Source organism: Carcharhinus amblyrhynchos, chromosome 29 (assembly GCF_965287045.1).
Source record: "Carcharhinus amblyrhynchos chromosome 29, sCarAmb.v2.hapA, whole genome shotgun sequence".
NCBI lineage: Eukaryota > Metazoa > Chordata > Chondrichthyes > Carcharhiniformes > Carcharhinidae > Carcharhinus > Carcharhinus amblyrhynchos.
This window is the reverse complement of record NC_137352.1, coordinates 4,405,008-4,432,749: the sequence shown is the minus strand read 5'-3', so window position 1 is coordinate 4,432,749 and position 27,742 is coordinate 4,405,008. Positions and strand designations below refer to the sequence as shown.

General features: G+C 41.7%; 1 protein-coding gene across 2 annotated transcripts in view; it reads left to right on the top strand.

The window, feature by feature from the left end:
- The window catches only part of sorl1 (sortilin-related receptor, L(DLR class) A repeats containing), a 193,544-nt gene that overhangs the window by 51,785 nt on the left and 114,017 nt on the right, over positions 1-27,742 (top strand). Inside the window, exons 3-6 of one of the 2 annotated variants that reach the window (XM_080214840.1) lie at positions 7,887-8,012; positions 18,523-18,684; positions 19,467-19,534; positions 20,887-21,064. In XM_080214840.1, coding sequence (XP_080070966.1) covers positions 7,887-8,012; positions 18,523-18,684; positions 19,467-19,534; positions 20,887-21,064 — 534 coding nt within the window. Of the gene's footprint in view, positions 1-7,886; positions 8,013-18,522; positions 18,685-19,466; positions 19,535-20,886; positions 21,068-27,742 lie in introns of both variants that reach the window. The other variant, XM_080214839.1, reaches the window with a different exon arrangement.

Here is a 27,742-nt window from a genome sequence, read left to right as displayed (position 1 = left end):
GTTTTTGTTTACATCTCCAGAATTGGCAACAGTTGGAATTAACCAGGGTATCCTCTTGTTTTATCCTGGTTCCTCGGGGCTTAGTCTCCAAGTTAGAGTATTGTTTTTGCAGCGTAGTTGGCAGGTTAAGGTCACAGTGGACCTTCAACAATCCCAATGGTATTTTTCATAAACCTCATGGAAAGAAATTAATCCTTGTCAGTGCTCTTGAACTTCAATGTGTGAGCATGCAGACTATGTCTCCATTTTAAAGCAGTATTGCATGGTTTTTGTTTCAGAAGTATTGTAATAATTGGTATAAGCTTTAAAATTGCACTGAGCTACTCAGTGGCAAAAGTCCTACATTTTATATAGCACCTTTTGATTTGTCTAACAATCAATTAGTTTTAAGTGCAGTTATTGTTGTAATGTAAGAAGTGCAGTTTATGTACAGCAGCAAAATTTCTTGCATTCATCACTGCTATTCAATTCAACATGTACTTGTATATTCCTTTAAAGTAATGAAAGACCTGTAACTTCCAAGCTTTGGGAGCATCATTTTGTTTTATAAATGGTCCTGAAGTACCTTGGATGTTGTGGCTTGTAACTTGCGTGGAATTACCCCAAAGATGTGGTGGGATGCCCTGATTGAATTTCCCAGGCAATTGCCATGCAATCCTTACTTGTGGACATCTAACTGCCTTGCAATAGGATCCAGTCAAAGTACAGTATAAATTGCCAATCTCAGATCATTCCAAATGTCTTTACAGTAATAGTTATCCAGGAAAGTTTTGTAATTAAAAGCAGTCCTAACTCTGGATAACCGTAGTACTTTTCTTTCCACCCCCATGATGCCACTCAGTTATTTTGCAAACTTACCTCATCCTGGCTTTTCAAAGCGGTTGGAACTTTAGCTGTTGTAAAGCAGCCAAGTTTAATGTTGTAAAGAATGGGGTGCGGCTTCATTGTCTCCTTCTGTTTCTTAATGAAAGGCCTCAGAAACCTGTTGCACTCTACTGTTCTTGTTCAGCTCAAGTTGGAAGGCCACATGAGAAAGGAGTGGCTTTATTTCCAGTCGTGTGAATGGAGTAGCAATATGACTCTGCCACACCATGGAAATTACAAGTCAAAACATTCAAGGAACTTCTCAGGACCATTTACAAAACATAGTTTGGTCCAGAGGGTCACAAGCTTAATGTGAGGACATTTTTATTTTCACAGATGTTGTGTTGTAATTTAAAAATCTGATTGTAGATGAGACAGTGAAAGCTCATGTATTTCTCTGTCTCGCCTACGCTTGATTTTGAAATGTCAAGGCAACTACCTTGTATGACAAAATTCTCATTACTTCTGTTTGGCTTGAGTGGTGGGGTACTTATTATTGCTGATACATGTGTGAAATGGTACAGAAAATGTTACTTTCCCTTGGGCATTATCTCCAGTTATAATAAAGTTTTGAAAAAAGTGTTTTCCTCCCACATTTCTGTATCTTAAACTCTGCTTCATTTTAGAGTTGTTGCAAGATCAATGCACAATTTTAAACAATAGATTCTTTCACTCAGTTAGCCGCTAATGTGTTTTGGTGCAACTTACGCAGGAAGTAGAATTTGCAGGCGCAAAACCAACGTTTTGGTTGAAAAGTGTTGTTTGCTTGCCTAAGGTCTGTTTTCACGGTGACTAATCTCAAGGTAAAGTGGTTTCACCACCGCAAAGTTCAGTAATGAGTTGTTCGATTCTGGACTCGAATAATTGTTCCATACTCACTTCATGATTTATCTTTAGTCCTAATCTAGTTGCATGCTTCCGTTTTCATAAAGTCGGTTTAGTTTAATCGCTCCATTTGAAAATTGCTTCACCTTGTACAGGAATATATTTATTTTGTAATTTTAAGTCGTCCCTAAGTGTGTGTGAGCCATTGGACAGTGTCTTCCTTCCTCCCTTGGGGCTAGATGGGGTTGAATTGTTGGCCATCTGCTGTGAAACAGGTTATGGTGTCTATTGGTTCCTTCAAATAACTTAGAGACCCCTTTTTGAAGAATCATACTATTTTATAAAAGTTTTTTTTTGTTTTAACTGGTACAAATAAGGAAGTATTAAATATTATGTACATTGAGAAGCTAAAGTTATGTAAATTCTTTGTACCCAGCTTTTAAAAATTATATAAAGTGTCTCTTTCGTTCAATTTTTAAAATTAGAGGCACTGATTCTTCTCTTCTTCTGCATTTCACTTCCTTTAAACAGATCACAGGGTACATATATGCAGACACACTTCCTGCTTTTAATGTTAAAATTCTTTTTAGTTCTTGAAATTCATAGCGAGGGGGATTGAATATAAAAGTAGGGAGGTCTTGCTGCAGCTGTATAGGGCATTGGTGAGGCCGCAGCTGGAGTACTGTGTGCAGTTTTGGGCGCCGCACCTGCGCAAGGATATTTTGGCCTTGGAGGGAGTGCAGAGGAGGTTTACTAGGCTGATACCGGAGTTGAGGGGGTTGAGCTATGAGGAGAGGCTGAATAAACTAGGCTTGTACTCGTTAGAGTTTAGAAGAATGAGGGGAGATCTCATTGAGACGTATAAGATGATGAATGGGATGGATAGGATAGAGGTGGAAAGACTCTTCCCGCTCAAAAAAGACAGTAGGACTAGGGGGCACAGCCTCAAGATAAAGGGGGGGCGGTTCAGAACGGAGTTGAGGAGGAACTTCTTCACTCAAAGGGTGGTGAATCTCTGGAATTCTCTGCCCGTTGAAGTGGTGGAGGCTGCCTCGCTAAATATTTTTAAGAAGCGGGTTGATGGGTTTTTGATAAGAGAAGGGATTAAGGGTTATGGGGAGAGGGCGGGAAAGTGGAACTGAGCCACGACAGATCAGCCATGATCTTATTGAATGGCGGGGCAGGCTCGAAGGGCCAGATGGCCTACTCCTGCTCCTATTTCTTATGTTCTTATGTTCTAAATTCAAACTAATTCAAATTTCCTGTCTGCCCCTTTGGGTGGATGTAAAAAAAAAACTCATGGCATTATTTTGAAGACCAGAAAAGTGCTCCTAGTGTTCTGATCAAAGTTTGTCCCTTGACCATATAATCCTGCTCATCCCCCTAACCTACACATCTTGGGACACAATTTGGCTTGGCCAATCCAGTTAACCTGCACGTTTTTGCACTGAGGGGAAGCTGGAGGAAACCCACACAGACATAAGCTGATAGTCACCTGCATCCCTAGTGTTATGAGGCAGCAGTCACTGCTGCACTGCTGTTTGTGGGATCATGCTGTGTGCAAATAGCTGCAGCTTTTCCTACATTGCAGGAGTAACACCACTAACTGTAGTGCTTTAGGACCTTCTAAAGGGCATTGTTTAAATGCAGTTATAGATTGGAGGAGAGAAGGTGATCAATGAGCACAAAGTGAAGGGTTTTAGAAGGGAAGGTGCACCATTGTTGACCTCCAAAATAGGCCTTCTATGTTGAGATAGGAGTACTTAAAGTTTTTATTTATTTGGTCACAAGGCTTACATTAACACTGCAATTAAGTTACTATGACATTCCCCTAGTTGCCACACTAGGGTGCCTGTTCGGGTCAATGCACCTTACCAGCACATTTCAGACTGGGAGGAAACTAAAGTACCTGGAGGAAACCCATACAGACACAGGGAGATTGCCAGCTTTGTCACTGTCTTTGCAGAGTCAGCACAATGGAACTAGTGCTGTGAGGCAGCAATGCAAACAACTGTGCCACCCACTCTTTCTTAGATGAGTTAGGGAGCTTTTAGAAATAAAAATAGAAAATGCTGGGAATACTCTAAGTTGGATACTTAGAGAAAATAATGAACATTGCAGGTTTGTGACCTTTGTTAGAAGTTCTGAAAATGGCCACAACTTAAATGAATAAGCTGCTCAATATTACTGGGCCTGCTGACTATTTCCAGAATTTTCTGTTTTTAATTTGGTTTGTGTAGGGAATTTTTTCCTTTGTTTTGTTGAATGATGGAACTCCTACTGGGCATTTTGTAGTCCTCCACATGTCATCCTCACAGAATTTAGAGGGTGTTCTGTTTGTTTGATTTTCCAGATTGGGAGGGGTAAAACAGAATTCTCTCCTTTTTGGCAGAGGAGGTGGCTGCATCCTGGATGGTGAGGCAGTGGGAGGGTTGAATACCCACTCTGGTAGTGGGGCTAACTGGTCAACTTTCAATTTCTGGGTAGAGATAGTGGTACCTGAATATTGCTAGTTGAAGGAAGGGGGAAATGGGAGTGAAATACCTTCAACCAAGAGCCTTAAGTACAGAATTACAGCTTCAGTGAATTGAGGCAACAGTAGGGCTTTATGCCACTTCCCCCTTCAACTATTGAGCAATGTACCTTCTGTCGCAGCTCAGTAGTGATCTCTTCAAAAAGCCATCCCCAAGATCCATTCCACCTGTGTGCCTGTCTGTATTTATCCAGCATGTGACGTTCTGAAGGACTTGTGTTGTACTGTAAATTAACTGGCAGAGATTGATCTAGTAGAATCATTTTGGAGGGAGATCTGAAGACTACTTGTTTTCACTGTAATATGGTTTAATTATTTTCCTTCCTCCTTCATGCCAGGAAGGATATAGCTTGTTTGTTAGTTAGTTAGAATGACGTATTGTTTATGTACCTTGTCACGCTGCAATAAATATATTAATGCAATGCCACCTGGTGAGAAATGTGAAGGACTGCATTCAAAATTCAGGAACTCCTCTAGTCACACAACGTTGGGTACCTATGTGTGACACAGCACCCTGCCCGTCAGTATCGTAATCATAGTCGCACTTCCTGGCTTAGTATCCTTTTGGAATCCTTAGGCCATTCAAATTGGTTGGATTTTTCTGCTCAGCAGCAAAGTGGTGGTGATTGCTTGATGAAAACAGTTCACAGAACTAAAGATTGGCATGAGTTTCCCAGTTGTTGGCAGCACGTGAAGGAGATTTCTAGATAAGTGGCAACAGGGGAGCAGTTGTGCAGGATAAACAGGCAGCCGTATTGAAGTGAGGTTCAGGGTAGCAAATCGGGAAGTCAAAACTATTATCGCATCTCCTTCAGCATCTGTAAGACAGCAGTGAGATTCTTCAACAGTAATTTAAGAACAAGGGGAGGTGGTGGAGTAATGGTAATGTCACCAGATCAGTAACCCAGAGGCCCAGGCTCATACTCAGACACTGGTTCAAATCCCATTCCTGAAGCTGGTAGAAGTTAAGTAAATTCCATTCATAAGTCTGAAATTAAAAAGCTAGCCTCAGTAATAATGACCATGAAACCATTTATTGATTCTTATTTCTTTAAAAAAAATCTGGTTCACTAACATGAAGGAAATTTACTGTTCTTGTCTGGCTTACACGTGGCTCTCTCAAAGCTTTGTTGTATCAAACTGGACAGATCACCCAGAATTGAATTATGATGTGGAGATGCTGATGTTGACCTGGGGTGGAAAAGCTGAGAGGTTACACAACACCAGGTTATAGTCCAACAAATTTATTTAAAATCACCAATCATCTATCACTGGGGGTGCCAGTACAGTGGTATACAGTCAGGAAGGAGTTGCTCTCATTCTCAACATCAAGTCTGGACCCCATGAAGTCTCATGGCATTGGTTTTGCTTTGTCTGGCATATCCCCCTACTGTGCCATTACCAGGGATGAGGGGGATCAACTGATTGAACAAGAGCATGGGAGGGCATGCCAGAGCAACACCAATCATACCTAAAAATGAGGTGTCAACCTGATGAAGATAGAACACAGGATTACTTGATGCCAAAAGCAGCATCTAACAGAGCTGAGTAATCTACAACCAATATGTCTGGCCTAAACTCTGTAGTCCTGTGCTGCCTTCCAGTTGTAAATGGTGATAGACAATCAAACTGCTTGCTGGAGAGGAGGCACCACAAATGTCCCCATCCTCAATGATGGGGGAGTCCAGTATATCAGTGCAAAAGATAAGGCAACAGTTTTCAATCAAATGTTGAATGGATGATCCATCTCCACTTCCTCCTAAGGTCCCTGCATTGAAACTGCCAGTCTTCAGCCAATTTGATTTACTTCCCATGATATCAAATAACGGCTCAGAACATTGAATACTTGAGTCTAATTGCCTGATAATATTCTGACAATGGTACTGAAATCTTGTGCTCCAGCACTGGCTACTCCCCTAGTCAAACTGTTCCAGTACAGGTCCAACACTAGTATCTCCCTGGCAATATGGAAAATTTTCCTAGATACGTCCTGCCCACAAAAATTGAACCTAGCCCATTACTGCTCTTGGTGTACTTAATTTACCAACAGAGTGATGGAAGGGATTATTGGCAGCACTTAGTCAGAAGCAACCTGTGTACAGATGTTCAGTTTGAGTTCCACCAGGGCCACTCAGCTTCTGACTGTGACCTCTCGTAGTTCAGACGTGGACTAAAGAGTTGAACCCAAGTGGTGAGAGTGCCCTTGACCAACACGTTTTGACAGTGAGTGGCACTGAGGAGCCTGAGCAAATGAGCATAGAAGGAGAACTCTACAAGTTAGAGTCCTACCTTCGCACAAAAAAATGGTTATGGTTGTTATGATCCATCATCTCAGTCCCAGACATCATTGCAGAGTTCTTCAGTGTAGTATCCTAAGTCAAATCATCTTCCACTGTTTCATAAATGACCTTCCCTCCATCATGAGGTCAGAAGTGAGAATGGTATGAAACAAACATCCCCCAATACTGAAGCAGTCTGTGCCCATCTGCAGCAAGATCAAGACAGCATTCTGTCTAAGTGGCAAGTAATGTGGTAGGAGTGTCCTTCTGCAGCAAGAGAGAATTTAACTCGCCCTTGGTATTCTGTTACATTACCATTGCTGAATTCCCCATTTGCCATTCTGGGGGTTATTGTTGCCCAGAAACTGAACTGGACCAGCCATACAATGGTGACTAGAAAGGCATGGCAGAGGCTGAGTAACTTCCCTTCTGAGCCCATCCACCATCTACAAGGCACAAGTCAGAGTGGTGGAATACTCTCCACTTGCCTGGATGCAATTCCATCAACACCCAACACCATCCAGGACAAATCAGCTCACTTGGTTGGAACACCATCAACCAACTCCAACATCTGTTTCCTCCAGTGGCAGCAGGTAGAACTCACCAAGACTCCTTCAACAGCATCCAAACCTGTGACTTTGCCCACCTGTAAGGGCAAGCCATATGCCAACCTGACTTGGCAATGTATCACTGTTCCTTCCTAAATAGGCTGTGGGTGTCACATGTCCATGACAGTTCAGGAAGGTGGCTCACCACTACCTTTTAAGGGCAATTGCAATTGGGTAATTAAAGTTGGCACCAGTAGCACCCACATCCCATGTAAGAGTTAAAATTATACACTGATTATAAACCCAGTTACACCTCTTATAACACTGGTGCAACTTTTTTTATGGTGAGGCTAGTAGAATGTCCACTGTTACTCTGTTAATAGTTTCAATAATAGCATTATTTAGATTGTAGAGTCTGCACATGTGGAAGTTACTCTGGAAACTAGAGTTATAGGGTTGCATGCAATGATTAATATTTAAGTATTGAATATGTTATGTGAAATATTATTGTAGAAGATGAAACTGTGGTTGACACAGATCAGGGGAACTACAGATAGCAGCTAAAATGAAGCAGAACAGGCTGGAAGTACTCATGTGATCAGCAGTATCAGTGAAGAAAGAAACGAGTTGAGCTTTTCCAACCAGACCTTTTCTAACAAGGAATTTTTTACCTGAAGGAATAGTAGTGGTGAACCATTAGCTTAAAGAACAGATAAGCATGAATTGAAGGTAATAAAAGGCTGTGCTGCAAGTGTTGAATGAATTAAAAGAGACTTGTGGAGTAGTTTGTTTCTGTGGTGTCACCTTTTATACAATTCTTCTCTTTTTCTTCTATAGGTATATGTTTCATATAACTATGGAAAAACCTTCAGGAAAATTGATGAGAAATTCAAGCTACGAGAGAGAACAAAAAACCAAACAGTTATTGCTCAGTTTTATCACAGTCCAGCAGATAACAAACGGGTAAGAAACATTTCTTATAATGTTGGCAAATGCTTTGAGCCATTAATGTGAAATGAGGATAGCTATATGGTATCCACAGATTTTATGAATTTGTCAAATTTTCATCTTATCAAATGACTCCCTTTCCTGTGCTTTACTGAATTTAGGCAGAACTGTATTAACATTAGGTGCCATCAGTTTTTTGGTGCAGTCTCCCTATCTGGGAGGATTGAAGCTGTTGTTATCTTTGTTGCCTCATCTGTTATGTTTTGGGTCTTAAACTATTGAAACCTTGTGACACTTTGGCTAGCTGCAGGAAAATGTGTCATATTTCTGTTGTGAAGCAATTCCTAGTGAAACACTAGGGATGTGAGGTGTCTAGCTGAAGTAAGAGTTAAACTGTTAATTGCAGTCGACCTAATTTTACCTGAGTGAAACCACTGGTTCTCCATCTTTTTCACCCCCTCTTCAGTTTGCCTACAAATTCTGAAAAAGAATTGTGCCAAATGTATCCATACCAGGCAGAAAATAGGCCTGGGCCAGTGCTTTTCAGTTCTTTGCTATTGCATCATCTCTTGCATCAGTTGTATTCCCTGTCCTCGCCCCCATCATCCACTGCTTGCTATTCATTCGTTACCGTTCTGTCTTATTTGAATAGTTCAATAAGACTCTCCGCGTGCAACATCAGGGCAGCTTGACGATGTAAAATAGAGGACCACACTTGGAAGATTTGGGGAATTGATTTGGGGGGGGGGCACTACAACAGAAGTAGGTGGGCTGGGGGAGGGGGAAATTCAGGAAGGACACCATAACAATGGGTACTCATGGAATTGGGGGAAGCTGTGATCGTGGTGAGTGGGAATTGGAGGCCAGCATCATAATGGTGGCAGAAGGGCATTCTAATGATAGGGAAGGAATTTGGAGGGTGAATTTTAACTATCGGGCCAAGGGGAGGGGTTTGAAATTTGTGGAGGGTGCCATAAGGGGATTAATTTTGGGATAATCAGTGAAATGGACCCAATGAGACTTAAACTGCTTGAGTGTATTGGCATAGAGAAGATGCTCCTGCTTGTGAAAAGGACACAATTATTGTATAGTAATGAATAAATCCCATAAGAAATTCCATTGTGGTGAGAAGCAGTGCTCGTCACCACCTTTTTAAGAGGTAGCTAGATGTGTAGATGAGGGGGAAAGAAAAGCAAATTTTATTTATTAGGGAGAACAGAAGTTATTTTAGGGTGACATGCTAAGAGTGGGAGGATGTTCATGTGAAATATAAACACCAGCATGGTCCTGTTCAACTGAGTGACCTGGTTCTGTCCTGTAGATTTTGGCTAAAATTCTTTTGGGGGAGATGTGACACAGTAGCGTCAAGAGTTGTGGGCATGTCCCAAATCCTGGTTATGCAGATTCAGGAAGGCTTAAAATAGAAGGAAAGCACAAGGTGTTTTTCATCTGTTCTATTTCAGCACTAGAGCATAGCCCTAATTAAAGTTGGTGCAAATTGAAATAAAAAAGATATACTTTAGAGTAACAGACTCTGAATGGGGGAGGGGGGGTGTCAGGTGAGGGAAGAAAATGTGTATAGGCAAATTTGAGGAATATCTAGGAATGGCAAATCCACAACAATGGGTAGCTAATTATTATTAGATAATCTGGAATAGATCTAACAAAAGGGCTAAGTACCATGATGATGAGACGGAGTACAGGAAAGAGTAGGGAAATTGAGGGGGGGGGGGGGGGGGGGGGGGGGCGTGGTGACAATAATCTGTCCAAATTCAGTAGAACAAAGGAGATGGTCATCGACTTCAGGGAGCGTAATGGAGAACATGCCCTGTCTACATCAACAGGGATGAAGTGGAAATGTTCAAATGTATCCGTTATAGTTTCCTCAAACAGTAGTAATGGAACCTACGAGGGAGCAGGCTTTCCTAGGTACGGTCCTGTGTAATGTGACAGGAATAATCAATGATCTCACAGAGATCTTTTTGGAAGGAGCAATCACAGTATGATTGAATTTAAATACAGATGGAATGTGAGAAGTTGAAGTCCAAAACCAATGCCTTGTGCTTATACAAAAGTAACTACAATGGGATACAAAGAACAACCCAGCACGGGAAACAGGCCCTTCAGCCCAACAAGCCTGCACCACCGCATCCTCATACACCTACCCTACCCTGCCCTGCGTGTATGCGAGTGGAACCCCTAACTTAGCCAGATTCAGGGGAGAATAGTGTCAATTTGGTATACCAGTCAGCCTAAGAGCGCATCTTTGGGGTGTGGGAGGAAACCGGAGCGCCCGGAAGAAACCCACGCAACCACAGGGAGAATGCGCAAACTCCCACAGACACAGGCCCAAATCCATGTATCTGCACAGCTAGCAGTGCTAGTCACTGAGCTGTTGCGGCGCCCGTCTACCGGTCCAGGATCAAGCACACACACCGACACGAAGTACTAGGCCACTCCCGGAACCTCCAAGAGCAGCCCACGCACGACCCACCGTGTGCATGCCCCTCGTTTGACAACAAGTGGACCGCCACCTGCGGAATAAAAAGACAAAAACGTTAACATATAAGTCTGCATTTCCGGTGTCTCCCGAGGCTCTGACCCTATTTAATACCCCCTACTATAACCCTCCATCCTTGTTTCGCTCATGTGTCTATCTAAGTAAACCTTAAACAAGTCCAACGTGCCTGCCTCCACCACCCTACTCGGTAGCGCGTTCCATACCCCCACGACCCTCTGCGTGAAGAACCTTCCTCTCACATCCAAATTATACTTCTCCCCCCCCTCACCCTTAGATCATGACCTCTCGTAATTGTACCCAATCTAGGGAGCAGCCTCTCACTATTGACTCTATCTATTCCCTTCAGGATCTTGTATACCTCTATCATGTCTCCCCTTAATCTCCGTCTTTCCAAGGAGAAAAGTCCCAGTTTCTCCAACCTTTCCTCGTAACTCAGTCCTTCCATGCCAGGCAACATCCTGGTAAACCTCCTCTGCACCCTCTCCAGAGTCTCCACGTCCTTCCGGTAGTAAGGTGACCAGAACTGGACTCAGTACTCCAAATGCGGCCTAACCAACGTTCTGTACAACTGAAGCATTAGACGGCAGCTCCTATACTCCATACCCCTTCCTATAAAGGCTAGCATTCCATAGGCTTTCCTCACAACCTTCTCCACTTGTGCTGCAACCTTCAAAGACTTGTGAACCTGCACTCCCAGGTCCCTCTCTATTTCTAAACTCCTAATCGGTCTACCTTTTATCATGTAGCTCCTCTCTGCATTACTCCTTCCAAAATGCATCACCTCGCATTTGTCAGGATTAAATTCCATCTGCCACCTATCTGCCCAATGTACCAACCTATCTATATCCTGCTGTATCACCTGACATTCCACCTCAGTATCTGCCAATCCTGCCATCTTGGTGTCATCCGCAAACTGGCTAAGGTAGACTGGGAGCAAAAACTTTATGGTGGAACAGTGGAGGAATTTCAGAGCAATTTTTTTGGAAAGGGCTTAGAGCTAGGAGGGGGCATGAGAAGTCCTTGGCGGGTCGGATAAAGGAAAACCCCAAGGCTTTTTACTGTTGTGAGAAATAAGAGTGACCGGGGTGAGGTTAGGGCCAGTCAAGGATAGTAGTGAGAACTTGTGCATGGAGTTAGACAAGATAGGTGAGATGTTGAATGAATACTTTTCAGTGCTCACTGAGGAGAGGGGTCGTGTTTTTGAGGATGTGTGATACAGGCTGATAGGATGGAGGAGGTAACTGTTCTGAGGGAAGATGTATTTGTAATTTTGGAAAAAACATGAAGGTCAATAAGTCCCCTAGGCCAGATGTGATACATCCTATGATACTTTGGGAGGCAAGGGATGAGATTGCGGAGCATTCAGCTTTGATCTTTGGATCCTCACTGTCCACGGAGATTGTGCCAGAGGACTGGAGAGTGGCGAATGTCGTTCCTCCCTTCAAGAAAGGAAGTAGGAATGACCCTGATAATTATAGGCCAGTTAGTCTTTCTTCGGTGGTCAGTAAGTTAATGGAAAGGGTCTTGAGAGAGATGATTTATGACCATTTGGAAAGATGCAGTTTAATCTGGGATAGTCAGCATGGTTTCATGAGAGGCAAGTCCTGCCTCACAAAAATTGAATTCTTTGAGGAGGTAACTAAGTGTGTAGACGAAGGTAGAGCAGTTGATGTTGTATACATGGATTTTAGTAAGGCATTTGATAAGGTTCCCCATGGTAGGCTCATGAAGGTAAGGAGGTGTTGAATAGCAGGAAATTTGGCCGATTTGGATAAGTAACTGGCTGTCTCACAGAAGACAGAGGGTGGTAGTGGAAGGAAAATTTTCAGACTGGAGGCCGTTTACCAGCTGTGTACCACAGGGATCAGTGGTGGGTCCTCTGCTATTTGTGATTTTTATCAATGACTTGGAAGAGGGGGCTGAAGGGTGGGTTAATAAATTTGCTGGTGACACCAAGATTGGTGGAGTAGTGGATGAGGTGGAGGGCTGTTATAGGCTGCAAAGAGACATTGATAGGATGCAGAGCTGGGCAGAAAAGTGGCAGATGGAGTTTAACCCTGATAAGTGTGAGGTGATTCATTTTGGTTGGACAAACTTGAATGTGGATTACAGGGTCAACAGCAAAGGGTTCTGAGGAATGTGGAGGAACAGAGATCTTGGGGTTCATATCTGCAGATCTTTGAAGATTGCCTCAAGTGGATAGAGCTGCAAAGAAGGTTTATAGCATGTTAGCATTTATTAACAGGGGGTTTGAGTTTAAGAGCCGTGGGGTTATGCTGCAACTATACCGGACCTTGTTGAGATCACATTTGGGATATTGTGTGTAGTTCTGGACACCTCATAAGAAGGATGTGGAAGCATTGGAGAGAATGCAGAGGAGATTTACCAGGATGCTGTCTGGTTTGGAGGGTAGGTCTTATGAGGGAGCTGGGGCTTTTCTTTTCAGAGCAGAGGATAAGAGGTGACTTAATAGAAGTTTATAAGATGATGAGGGGGATAGATAGAGTGGAAGTACAGAGACTATTTCCTCGGGTGGGTGTAGCTGTTACTAGGGGGCATAACTAAGGTTCATGATGGGAGATATAGGAGGGATGTCCGAGGTAGATTCTTTACTCAGACTGGTTAGGGTGTGGAATACGCTGCCTGCTCTGATAGTGGAGTTGGACACTTCAAGAATTTGTTGAGCAGTTATTGGATAATCATATGGAGCACGCCAGAATGGTAGGGAGTGGGATAGCTTGATCTTGGGTTTGGGCATAGCTTGGCTCAACATTGAGGGCTGAAGGGCCAGTACTGTGCTGTGCTGTTCTATGTTTCTATGTTTTCAGTGCTCAGCAAAAGTATATAGCAGGATAAGGGAGAACTGTAGAAAGAGAGAATCGCCCATGGATATCTAAGGAAATAAAAGTATCAAATTGAAAGAAAATGCATACAGAGTGGTAAAGATTAATGGGAACCTAGAGGATTGGGAAATCTTTAAAGGTCAACAGAAAGCCACGAAAAATGCTACAAAGAAAGGTAAAATAGATTGAGAGTAATCTCGCTCAGAATATAAAAATAGATAGCAAAGATTTCTACAATTATATGAAAAAAAAAGTGGCTAAGGTAAGCATTGGTCCTTTAGAGGATGAGAAGGGGGATTTAATAATAGGAAATGGCTGAGGCATTAATTAGATGTTTTGTGATGGCCTTCAGTGGAAGACACAAAAATAACATGCCAAAAATTGATGACAAGAAGGCAATGGCAGGTGAGGACCTAGAAACAATCATTATCACTGAAGGAGCAGTGTTCAGTAAAGGTAGGACTAAAGGTAAACAAGTCTCCTGGCCCTGCTGGAATGCATCCCAAGGTACAAAGAGATGGTGAGCAAATGCACTCGTGGTAATTTATCAAACTTTGCTGGGCAAAGGTCAGGCAGATGGAGTACAATGTTGGTAAATGTGAGGTCATCCACTTTGGTAGAAATAACAACAATAAAATGGACTATTATTTAAGTAGTTTTTAAAAAAAATGCAACTTGCTGCTGTGCAGAGGGACCTGGGTGTCCTTGTGCATGAATCACAAAGTTGATTTGGAGGTGCAGCAGGTAATTAAGAAGGCAAATGGAATTTTGTCCTACATTGCTAGAGGGATGGCTTTTGAAAAGGGGGAAATTATGTTGCAGCTGTATAAGGTGCTGGTGAGGTCACATGTGATGTTACTGTGTCTAGTACTGGCACTGGAGGGGATACAGAGGAGATTCACTAGGTTGATTCTGGGGTTGAGAGGATTGGCTTATGAGGAGGGACTGAGTAGACTGGGACTATACACATTGGAATTTGGAAGAATGAGGGGGGAATCTTATAGAAACACAATTATGAAGAGAATAGACAAGATAGAAGCAGGGAGGTTGTTTCCACTAGCAGGTGAAACCAGAATTTGGGGCATAGTCCTAAATGTGCTCCCCCTTGTTTTGAGGCTGAGTTGAGGAGGAACTTCTTCACACAAAGGATTGTGATTCTGTGGAATTCGCTGCCCAGTGAAGCAATTGAGGCTATCTCTTTGAATGCCTTCAAGGCAAAGGTAGATTTTTGAACAGTAAAGGAATTAAGGGTTATAGTGAGCAGGTGGGTAAGTGGAGCAGAGTCCACAAAAAGATCAGCATGATCTTATTGAATGGTAGAGCAGGCTTGAGGGGCCAGATGGCCTACTCCTGCTCCTAATTCTCATGTTATGAGAGCTTCAAATTTCCAGGTGTTGAGATCACCAACAACCTGCCCTGGTCCCTCCACACTGACACTATAGTTAAGGAAGTCCACCAATCTCTCAACTTTCTCAGGAGGTTAAGGAAATTTGGCATGTCTGCTACGACTGTCCAATTTTTACAGATGCACCGTAGAAAGTATCCTTCCTGATTTGTATCACAGCTTGGTGTGACTCCTGCTCTGCCCAAGACTGCAAAAAACTACAAAAGGCCATGAGTGAAACCCAGTCCATCAAACAAACAAACCAACCTTCCATCCATTGACTCTGTACGTTTCCTGCTGCCTCTGAAAAACAGTCAACATGATCGAGGTGCCCACGCACTTCAGATATATTCACTTTCACCTTCTTCCATCGGGGGAAAAAGATAAAGTCTGAGGTCACGTACCAACCAACTCAAGTACAGCTTCTTCCCTGCTGCCATCAGACCTTTGAATGGACTTGCCTTGCATTAAGTTGATCTGTTTCTACATCCTAGCTATGACACTACATTCTGTACCCACTGCTTTCCTTCTCTATGTATGGTGTTTTGCCTATACAGTGCACAAAAAATACTTTTCACTTATAATACATCAGAAAGCTAGTGGCTTTTGCTACCAAATAAACCTGTTGTTGGACTTTAACCTGGTATTGTGAAACTTCTTACAGTACTAATACATGTGACAAATCAATTTTTTTAAATTTTGTTCCTTGTTCTGTCTAATTGCTCCTGTATACTTCATCCCCACCATTCTAAGTCTGCACTTTGGGTTGGATTCAAGCCCTATTATAGAGACTTGAGCCCAGAATCTTGGCTTGCATTCCAATGTTGAAGGGTGGCTGTATTGTCAGAATTGGCTCCTTTCCAGTGACATACCTTCTGCAATTGTTCCTTCTCCATTTTCATTTTTTCCTATTTAGGCTAAGTTGAAGCTGAACAATAGCCTGCAGTTCTAAGTTTTGTAAAGGGCTTTAGTGCGTGAGTAGAGGTAAAGTTAAACCTATACAAATCATTAGTTGGATGTGTTTAGAAGGTTGCCATGTTTCTGGGTGCCCATTTAACCACCTTTAGGATATTGAATTTTTATGTTTGACGCATTAAGGCAGTCCCCTACAGAAGAGGATTGAGGATAAGATAATTAGGACCATTGTTCACAATGTGGGAAAGAGAAACCTGAAACCCTTTTATCTTGAGGATCAGAATGCTTTCCTGTAGGCTACACTAGAATTTGAAAATACCCATTAGTATTTTGCTGAGACTTGGGAACCAGTGATGCTATGTATGCCAAACTATTTTTTCTGATGGCTTAATTGCCACTAGCTGGGAGGTAATATTCTCACTTCAGCTTTTATCTGAAGTATGTTTTGGTCAGCACAAAGTGCTGCCAGTTGTGTACGGTCGACCAGTCAGTGGGAATCCCAATTCCACCTTAGGATGGTGTAGCGAAACAATGCTATCCCTGAAAATGTGCATTTCTCGTGGTTACCATAATAACTCCTTTCTATGTTACACCTTGAGCTGAACATAGCAGATAGATTTTGTTCAAGAAATTTGTTTAGCCAAGTCTCACTCCAAAAAGATTTTATCTGTTGGAAAACTATTTGGAATTGTGAGAATTGTAACATTTTTAGAACGTTGGGTAAGTGAGGTACAATAGCTCAGGACCTGTCATTTAAAGATTCAATATCCCATTCTTAACCTGCTTTATTTTAATTTTGCAGTGAATTTGTCTGTCTTCATAGATTTACAGCTTGTTGTTCATAAACTGTTCATTTCTACTACCTTTATTTGTGCATGCCCATCATATTGAAAATCTGGAATTGCATCTTGTAATTGGCCTAAGCCCAACCACCTTTTTTGGCTGCTTCATCAAAGACCTTCCTTCCATTATCAGCTCAGAAGTGTGCAATCATCAGCGGGCATCTTCAGTGGCTCCTCTTTCCTCCCTCTCCCCCCCCCCCCCCCCCCCCCCCCCCATTCATGATTCCTCAGATATTGGAATAGTCCATGTCAAAATGCAGCAAGACGTAGACAATATCCAAACTTTGGCTGATAAGTTGCAAGCCTCATTCATCATGCACAAGTGCCAGGCAATGATCATCTCCACCAAGAGAAAATCTAACCATTGCTCCTTGACATTCAATGGCCTTACCATTGCTGAATCCCCCACTATCAACATCTTAGGGTTAGCATTGACCAAAAACTGAACTAGACTAATCATATAAATACTGTAACTGTGAGAAAGCCAGGGGCTGAGAATCGTGTGTTGCATAGCTCGCCTCTTGACTGTTCTTTGCCTGTCCACCATCTAGAACATAAGCCAGGAATGTGATGGAATATTCCCCATTTGCCTGGATGTATGCATCTCCAATAACATTCAAGAACCTCATCACCTTCTAGTACAAAGCAGCCTGGTTGATTGGCACCTCATCCACCAACATTCACTCCCTCCACTACTGAAGTACAATGGCAACAGTGTGTACCACCTACAAGATGCACTGCAGGAACTCTAAGTCTCCTTCAACAGCACCTTCCAAACTTGTCATTGCTGGCAGCTAGAAGTTCACCACCATTTAGAAGTCCCTTCCAAGCTACACACCATTCTACTTAGAAATGTATCACCGTTCCTTCAGTGTTGTTGAGTCAAAATCCTGGAACTCCCTCCCTAACTGTGCTGTGGATATATCTACACTACATAGGCTGCAATGGATCTGAAATGACTCATCACTAAGGTCAATTAGGGATAGCCAGTGATGCCTACATCCCATGAATGAATAGGAAATAAAATTGAGTTTCATCCTGCAATTTGATATTTTGTAAGTAGCTACCACCGTTTTTTAAAAAAACTGAGAATGCCACTCATTATGAAATGAATGCACAAATTCTGCCTTGCAAAACTGTAGTTAATACAATTAATAAAGTGATTAAATTACAGAGTGACATGTAAATCTGCTTGTGCAGTATGCTGCATGCAGTGAAATGGGCTACGACTATTCCAGTTATTCAACCAGAGTATGAAGGTGTTCTTTCTGTGGTAAAGTTAAATTCCCCTGGTTTAAAGTTGCAGCTTTGTTGCAGGTAGAAACTGAAGTGGAACTGGTGTCCAATTCTGGTTTTGTATTGATGCGTGGGGCTAATTCAACAATGATATTCTAGTCAATATAAAGAGTACTGGTCTGTGAAGACCCAAGTTTAGTTACACTAATAGCTGATGTTGGTAGAAAAATGCAAACCCACCTATCTGTTGGCCTTTGAATAGGTCCTACAGGGTCTGTGGCATACTCTCATTTGTAAATTGCTGTAAGTGTCTGCTCTGAGGAATCTACTGTACAATATATTTCAGCCTAATGAGCATTAACTTTTTGGGTCTACTATTAACAAATTTGTTATGTAGTTGATGCTGAGCATTGATTTTAATCTGAATATTTGAAACAGAAAATTTAGTAGAAAAGCTTATCTAAAGCTATTGTAATTATCTGGTGGCTTTTAATTTCATTTCTACAACATATGACTAGTTAATTTTCCCCAGAAAATAGTTTTAAATGTTGAAAGTTGCATGTTGAATTTTGGCTGTAAAGTATTGTTGGCTAAAGACTGATTTCAATCTGAGATAATGGCATTTGTAGAAATGAAAGTACATTTTTGATACTGATTTCAGCAGTATTATATATCACACAAGCCTAATTGTGCATTTAATGTGTTTTTATTTTGTTAGCTGTTACTTTGTGAAGACCAGTTTAAGCCTATGCATGTGTAAACATGTGCTTTTTTTTTCTCTCAGTATATGTTTGCAGACACCCAAAATCACTACTTGTGGATCACTTTCAACTTTTGCAATGATATTCAAGGCTTCCAAATTCCATTCAGCCCTACTGATCTTCTCATGCACAGTCAGGATTATAATCTTGTTCTGGGGTATGACAGTTCCCACCCAAACAAACAGGTATGGTTATCCTTTGTAGTTAGACAATCTGTGGATGTTACTGATTAGCAGTTATACTGATTTGATACAGCAAAGTGTAAAGGGAAAAACATTATTGAAATGGAAAAAATAGATCATGGTTCACTAAGATTTGACTGGAAGACTTTTGGAATCAAACTAAAGACATGTTAAGTGCAGGAACTTAAATGGTTGTCCTGTAAAATAATTTGAGTGCTGTTCAGAAACAAAAGGAACATTTTTTTCCCTGTGGCTTTCCTGCAGTGAGGAATTTATATTCCAGTTTGATATGAGGAGGCTGCTATTGAACATCCAGCAAGTAAGGCCTTTTAAGTCCTCGGAGTGTTAAAGGAAACCTGTGGCGGGGCAGATCAGAATTTTGCTCTAGACCCAGAGGAGCATCCACTTGCATGTTCCATATCATGAAACTAAAATAAAAAATACATTTTGAAAAGTTACATTGAGTCCTTTTCCTGACCTGAGCCATTACTGGTTGAAAAATCACTGCTACTCCTGGCCAGGTCTCCAATTAAAATGGTAGCACTTTTAAAGGTGACCCTTTCAGCTGAAGGTATTTGTTGATGTCTACAATTTTAAATTGCCATCAGTAAGGATGAAGTGGTTAAGTTCCCCACTATTTTTCAGTTGCTTTCTTGGCCTTGTTTCTGCCTGTTGGATATGAAATTGATAGAACACATACACTACAAATGGGATGAATAGTTAAGTGTCTGGAAGTTGTGCTTGAGTATTGCATGTCCAAAGTGAAGTATGGTTTTATCTTGCAGCTTTGGAAATCCGATGACTTTGGACGAACCTGGATCTTGATTCAGGAGCATGTGAAATCTTTCTACTGGTATGTATACTTATGTAATTCGTTTTGTATGTAGGAGTGCTCAAAAGTGATACATGTTATAGTGCATCCCTGATGCTTTTTTTTCAGCCAGTAATGCAAATATTCCCATGTTGGGGTGTGAAGCTGCGGTTTGTACATAGTATATAGTGCAATGTATAACCAGAAGTCACTTATTGGAGTGAAGATTGTGTTGACCTAGCCATTTTGAAGCTTCTTGCCAAGTTTATTGTTGTTTCATAGCTCCTGTGGAGAGCTGTGCACCTTGGACTCTCCTCAGTCAGACAGTTGTACAAGGTGAGGAGCAAGCTGCGAATGGGGAAAGATGCATTAATGAAAGTTTTCTTTCAGCATTTGTTTTGGGCTCCCAATCAGTGTGAGGGCATTGAATGTTCCCCCACCCCACCATGACTTATGATGCTGTGTAGCAGGTTGGGAGGAAGAATGCAAGAATAACTTGGGTGACTTGAGCAAAATGACCTATAGCCACTTCATCAATAACTGTCTTTCCATCGTAAGGTCAGAAATGTGGATGTTCAGCACTATTTACAACATCTAAGGTACTGAAGCAATCCATGTCAAAATACTGTATCCAGGCTGGAGGTGGCAAGTAACATTGGCTGGCACTTGTGTGACAGCAAATGACCATCTCTAAAGAGAATGTGACTATTACCCCCATGGCATTACCATCAATGAATCCTTCACTATCAATATCCTGGGGTTAATATTGACCAAGAACTGTAGCCATATAAATATTGTGGCTGCAAGAGCAGGCCAGAGTTAGGAATCCTGTGGTGAGTGACTCACCTGACTCCTCAATCTGTTTATACATCTACAAGTCAGGAGTGTGATGGAATACACTCCACTTTCCTGGATGAGTGCAGCTTCCAACTTGAGAACAAAGCAGCCTGCTTGATTGACACTCCATCTACAAATATCCACTCCCTTTTACCACTGTTGCTGAATGGTCATAGAATTAGTTCCTTATTCAGCACCTTTCAAACCCATGACCACTATGATCTAGAAGGACAAGGGTAATAGATACATGGGAGCACAACCACCTGGAAGTTCCCCTTAAGTCACTCACCATTCTAACATAATCCTGGAACTCCCTCTCTAACAGTATGTGGATGTGGCAGTTCAAGAAGGTAGCTCACCACCACCTTATTCTCAAAGCAATTCGTGACAGGCAATATATGCTGATCTATTCAGTGACATCAACATAAATGAATAAAACTCCAATTGCAAGGCTGACCTACTTAGTGGTGCAGCACAAGGCAGTTAGTAGACCAACTGCTGCAGCAATGAATTAATGTTTTGTAAACTTCAAATATATTTGGTGTTTAATTTTCTAGGGGTGTAGAACCATATGATTCGCCTAAAACAGTTTTCGTTGAACGACATGAACCAATGGGTTCCTCAAGTGTCATTAAGAGCACAGACTACTTTCAGACTGATGAAAAACGTGAGATCCTGTTGGAAGGAGTAGACGACTTTCAGTTACAAGACAAATACATGTTTGCCACAAAGAAGGTGGTGAGTATTGCGAAATGTGCTTTCTTAAAGTTCTGCTTTTGAAGTGAAAGCAAACCTGAGGAATGATATTTTACTAGTAAAGTGTCCCCCAATTTTAATTTTGTAACTTGGAATAAAAGTATCTTAGATCTATACGTAACTAAAAATTTTCCAAGATTGTGTTTTTTTAGGAGAAAAGTATCCACTTCTTTATATAATGAGGAATAAGGGCAGCACAGTGGTTAGCACTGCTGCCTCACAGCGGCAGGGACCTGGGTGCAGTTCCCGGCTTGGGTCACTTTCTGTGTGGAGTCTGAATGTTCTGCCCATGTCTGTGTGGGTTTCCTCCAGGTGCTCCAGTTTCCTCCCACAATCTGAAAGTTGTGCTGGTTAGGTGCATTGACCCAAACAGGTGCCAGAGCGTGGTGACTAGAGGAATTACACAGTAACTTCATTGCAGTGTTAATGTAAGCCTTACTTAGGGGGCTTGAGAGGATGGGGGGGTAGGGGTGCGTGTGGAGAAAGAAACTGACTGGAATGTCCTGCCTGAGAGGGTGGTAGATGCAGGTTGCCTCATCCTCTAAGAAAGTATCTGAATAAACGTTTACTATGTCCTAACATTCAAAGTTAACGCCCAAGTGCTGGTAAATGGGATTAGATAGGTGAGTCAGATGTTTCTCGTGCATTGGACTTGATGGGCCGAAGGACCCCTTCTGCACTAAAATAAACTGGAATTCAATGCCTGGGTGAGCTCAGAACTAAGTGACATTAGTCACACCAGTAGTACAGCTGGCAACACCTCACACACCAAAATAATAGACATTAAAGTTGACACATTTACTTTTGAAACAGCAACTTGTAACTAATAAATAAACTTTAAATAAATTTTACCTTAATTGTCCTCCTATTTCAAATCTTTCTCTTTTAAAGCTGATCTAAAGTTGCCTTTTGTTCAGTGTTAGTTAGTCCAAATGTCATTGGATTTTTTTTCCTCTCTTGGTTAATCCATTCAGCAGTTTTTATTTTTGAATAAATTTGAAATGGCTGAAGTCAATTTATTTTAACAAACCGGAGAAGATACTCCGTAATGAAACCATCACCAGCATTAACAAACAGAAATACAACAGAATTGAGAAAATGCTGGAAAATCTCCACAGATCTGGCATAGTAAGAAGTTTCTCAACACCAGGTTAAAGTCCAACAGGTTTATTTGTAGCAAATACCACTAGCTTTTGGAACTGGCTGTTCCTTCATTAGATGGTGGGAGTTCTGATTACAAACAGGGCATATAAAGACAAACTCAGTTTACATGAATAATGATTGGAATATGAGTCTTTACAGCTAATCAAGCCTTAAAGCTACAGACAATGAGAGTGGAGAGAGCATTAAGCATAGGTTAAAAAGATGTGTCTTGTTTCCAGACAGGAAAGTTAGTGAGATTTTGCAAGTCCAGGCAAGTTGTGGGGGTTACAGATGGTGTGACATGAATCCAAGATCCTGGTTGAGGCCATTCTCGTGTGCGGAACTTGGCTATTAGTCTCTGCTCAGTGACTCTGCACTGTCGTGTATCGTGAAGGCCATCTTGGAGAATGCTTACCCAGAGTTCAGAGGCTGAATGCCTGTGACCACTGAAGTGTTCGCCAGTGGGAAGAGAATAGTCTTGGCTGGTGATTGTCGAGCGGTGTTCATCCGTTGTCGTAGCGTCTGCATGGCCTCCGCAGTGTACCATGTCTTGGGATATCCTTTTCCTGCAGCAAATTAGTTAGACAACATTGGCCAAGTTGCAAATGTTGTCTACCTGACACGCTTCAGGAAAGGATGTCCAGAGGCATGGTACACTGGGGAGACCATGCAGATGCTATGACAACGGATGGATGAATACTGCTGGACAATCACCAGGCCAGACTCTCCTGTTCCTGTTGGCGAACACTTCAGCAGTCACGGGCATTTGGCCTCTGATCTTCGGGTAAGCATTCTCCAAGGCAGTCTTCATGACACATGACAGCTCAGAGTCACTGAGTAGAGACTGATAGCCAAGTTCTGCACGCATGAGGACGGCCTCAACCAGGATCTTGGGTTCATGTCACACCATCTGTAACCCCCTGGACTTGCAAAATCTCACTAACTTTCCTGTCTGGAAACAATACCCATTTTTTTAACCTGTGCTTAATGCTCTCTCCATTTGTATTGTCTGTACCTTTTTTTTAAGCCTTGATTAGCTGTAAAGACTCTCATTCCTATCATTATTCATGTAAATTGAGTTTGTGCCTTTTATATGCCCTGTTTAGAACTCCTATCCACCTGACAAAGGAACAGCCAGTTCTAAAAGCTAGTGGTGTTTGCTACAAATAAACCTGTTGGACTTTAACCTGGTGTTGTGAGACTTCTGACTGTGTTTACCCCAGTCCAACGCTGGCATCACCACAGCATCTGGTGTGCCATCTTTGACAAAGGGTCATTTGGACTTGAAACATCAGCTCTTTTCTTTCCTTACAGATGCTGCCAGATCTGAGATTTTCCAGCATTTTCTCTTTTTTTTTGGTTTCAGATGTTTGTGGTTGATTTGTCAGTAAAGCAGATATAGTTGTTAGACTGAAATTACATGGCTGTTAACAGCTTTTCATTCAGTTACTCATGTTGCTGAGCTCTGTGGGGGATTGTCCTTGGAGCTTTTTCAGGAAAAGACCCCAAATCATTCCTGGTCACATTTATTTTAATTTTTGCTGACTCTTTTTAAAGTGTTGCAGGTTTTTTAAAAAAAAAATGCTCCAACCCACTTTCTGTTTACAAATGAACTTTTTAAAAAAAAGGTAGTGTTTCAGTTAAAGCTGCATGCACATCCCCAGGTGATTTCCTTCTCTAATGCAGTAAAATCCTTTTATAGACCTTTTTATGGGTCTCCTTACAAGGTAAGCCTACTGCAGTTACCACCATTTAGGTATGCTGTGCTCATTTTGAGTGAGCTGTAAATGACAAACTGAGGAGCACTTGTGCAGAGACCCAGACTGAGGAACTAAATTTATTCTGAGTGTCTAAAGCAAGCAAACCAAGCAGAAATGCCAGAAATACTCAGCAGTCAGAACTTCTGTGGAAAGAGAAACAGCGTTAATACCCAAGGCTTGTGACTGTGCCTTACTGAGACCTGTGATTACCAAGGAACTTAATTCTACAGCTCCCCTCCCCCCACCTCCCCATTCCCCTCCTACATTGAGCCCTCCACAAAAGTTGTTGTTCAAAGTAAATGTGTCAATTTTAATGTCTATTATTTTGGTGTGAGGTATTGCCAACTACTACTGGTGTGACTAATGTCACATTAGTTCTGAGTTCACCCAGACATTAAATGCCAGTTTATTTTACAGTGCAGAAGAGGCCCTTTGGTGCGGACTTGATGGGCCGATGTGCAAGAAACATCTGACTTGCCTATCTAATCCCACTTACCTACACTTGGGCCTTAACTTTGAATGTTAGGACATACTAAGTGTTCATCCAGATATTTTCTTAAAGGATGTGAGGCAACCTGCCTCTACAACCCTCCTCGGGCAGGACATCCCCCCACCCCCCAATCTTGAACTTGTCCCCTTGTGACAACACTTCAATTACAGGGAACTGCTGCTCCTTATCCAACTTGCCCATGCCCCTCAATCTTGTACACGATGATAAGATCATCCCCTCAGTCTCTTCTGCTATAAGGAAACAACCCGAGACTATCCAACCTCTCTTCACAACTTAGATATTCTATCCCGGGCAACATCCTGATGAATCTCCCCGAATCCCTTCCACTGTAATCGCATTTTTTCTATAATGTGGTGACCAAAACTGCACACAGTACTCTACCCTAGCTGTGACCCCACCAAGTTCAATACAACTATAACGTGACTTCCCTGCTTTTATAATCTGTTTTGATTAATAAACACAAGTGTCCCATTTGCCTTTTTCAGCACCTAATATTCCCATCTGCCTTCAGAGATCCATGGACAAACACGCCAATGTCCCTTTGTTCCTCAGAACTTCCTAATGTCATGCCATTCATTGAATACTTCCTTGTCAAATTACTCCTTCTGAAGTGTATCACCTCCTGCAACTTACCTGCCCATTTGACCATTCTGTCTATATCTTCCTTTTAACCCAGACATTCAATCTGTTAGCCACCCAGCCAATCTTTGTCATCTGCAAACTTACTAATTCTACTAAGCCCCCCCATTGTTATGTTGTTTATATAAATGATGAATGCTTCCAGTCACTAAAGCCTTCTGTTGTCACCCTTTGTCTCCTACAACTAGCCAATTTTTGTATGCACCTCATCAAATTTCTCAGTCTCCCAAGTGGGACCATGTCAAAGGCTTTGTTGAAATCCATATAAATTACATGATCTCACTAACCTAATTTATATACCTGATCACCTCAAACAATTCAACCCAATTTGTTAGGCTTGACCTCCCTCTGACAAAAAGCCATGCTGGCTATCCCAGATCTTTCCTTGCCTCTCCAAGTAGAGAGAAAATTCTGAAGAAGATAATCTGAGTTTCCCTACCACTGATGTGAGACTCACTGGTTTGCAGTCCCCTGGTTTATCTCTACAACCCTTCTTAAATAGCAGAACCACAGTTCTGTAGCACCTCACCTCATGGCCAGAAACAAATTAAAAATTGGGTCAGATCACCACTTCCCACAGCAACTTGGGACACAATTCATCCAAATCTGGAGATTTAGCCACTTTTAAGCCTGCTGACACCTCCAATATCTCGTCATGCTCTACGTCAATTTGCTCATTTTTGTCTAATGGATCGGGGGTGGGTATTGTTGAAGTCTTGGTGATTTTTGTTGCAATGCATCTTGTAGGTGATGAAAACTGCAGTTCTTGAGCACCTGTGGTCGAGCGAATGAATGTTTTGAGGTGATGGGTGGAGTGCCAATTAAAAAAATTACAATATCCTGGCTCAGTGTTATTTCTTGAGCGATGTTACAGCTGCATTCTTCAAATGGAAAATATTCCATCACACTCCTGTTGCGGTTTTTAGGTAATAGAGATGCTTTATTATCACCACTTGCCACAGACTACCCAGCTTTTAACTGGATTTAGTAGCTTGTGTAGTACGTGCTTTGTGTTTAAAACAAAATAAGGCAGATGTTGGAACTGTGAAATTAAAAGTGCTGGAAATGCTCAGCAGGCTAGACAGCATATGTAGAGCGAGGAAACAGGGTTAACGTTTCAGGTCAATTACCTGTGATCAGAACTGGACAACAAAGTAAATAGAGTTGGGGAAAACTGAAGTGTGGATGGGGAATATCAAAGACTTTTGATTGGATCTCCCTGATGTGCATCTGATAACAAAAAAGGATGATTGCACAAGGCAAAAGAAAAGTGATGCAGCAAATAAACGAACAGTCTAAAAATATATGCAAGTGGAAATAACATCAGTGCTAATAGCTGCCATTCAAAATAGTAGGCCAGTGAGTCTGGAATGCCGTGAAGCACTTAATTGATTATATCGCTCAAGCTTCCATTGACCTTCATAGGAACAGCGTAGGAAGACATGGTTGGGTTGGAAGTGGAGCAGAAAATAACGGTAAGCTTGAGGGTCACACTTACTGATTTGAACAGAAATTGTGTGCAAAGCAAATGCTACAAAATTGTGGCTGATGCTGATTGCTAGCCTAGTTTGTGATGCTTCTGGCTAGAGTTTCCATGAAACCTATTGACTTTTGAAGCTGAAATAGTCACCTTATACTAACTGGTAAAAGATAATTGGATTAATCCACTACCAAAGAATGTTTCTTCTGGCATCTCTCAAAGATGGCAGTTTTAAATGAATTATCTGAAATGGTTATGGGTTTTTTACCCAGTTTCACTAATATTAATTAATTTTTCATTCTATAGTACTGAAGATAGAAGGGTTATGGCCTAGAATCTATTATAAAGGATGTGACAAATGAACACTTGGATAAAAATAATGTGATCAGGTGTGATCAATGGGGAATTATGAAATGATTTTGAGGATATTACTAACAATGTAGACGTAATAAGTTTTTGGATTTTTAAAAGGGTTTTGATAAAGTTTCCCAGAGGAGGTTGGTAAGCAAAGTTTAAAGCATGTGGTGTATTAAACAGAACTAATAGCCCATCAATGTGTGTTGGCACAGTGGTTAGCATTGCTACCTTCATAGCAGCAGGGACCCAGGTTCAATTCTGATCTTTTGTGACTCTGCAGAGTTTGCACATTCTCTCCATGTCTGTTTTGGGTTTCCTGAGTGCTCTGGTTTCCTCCCACATTGCAAAGATGTGTGGGTTAGGTTGTTTGGCCATGATAAATTGCCCTTTAGTGATGGTGATGGGGGAACAGCAGGATCAATATAAATACGTGGGGTTACAACGATAGGAGCTGGGTGAGATTGTTGTCGGTACAGGCTTGATGGGCTGAATGGCCTCCCTCTGCACTGTAGGGATTTTATGATTTAAGGATTGACAAAATACTAGGTATAAATGAGTCATTCTTGCATTAGCAAGCTGTGACTAGTACTGCAAGGAACAGTGCTTGGTTCCCCAGCTATTCTATATGATTTGGATGTGGGGACCAAATGTAATATTTCCAATTTTGCAGATGACAAAGTCAGGTAGGAATGTGTTGAGAGGAAGATGCAAAGTGGCTTCATGGGATTTGGACAGACTTAGTGAGTGGGCAAAAACATGGATGAAAT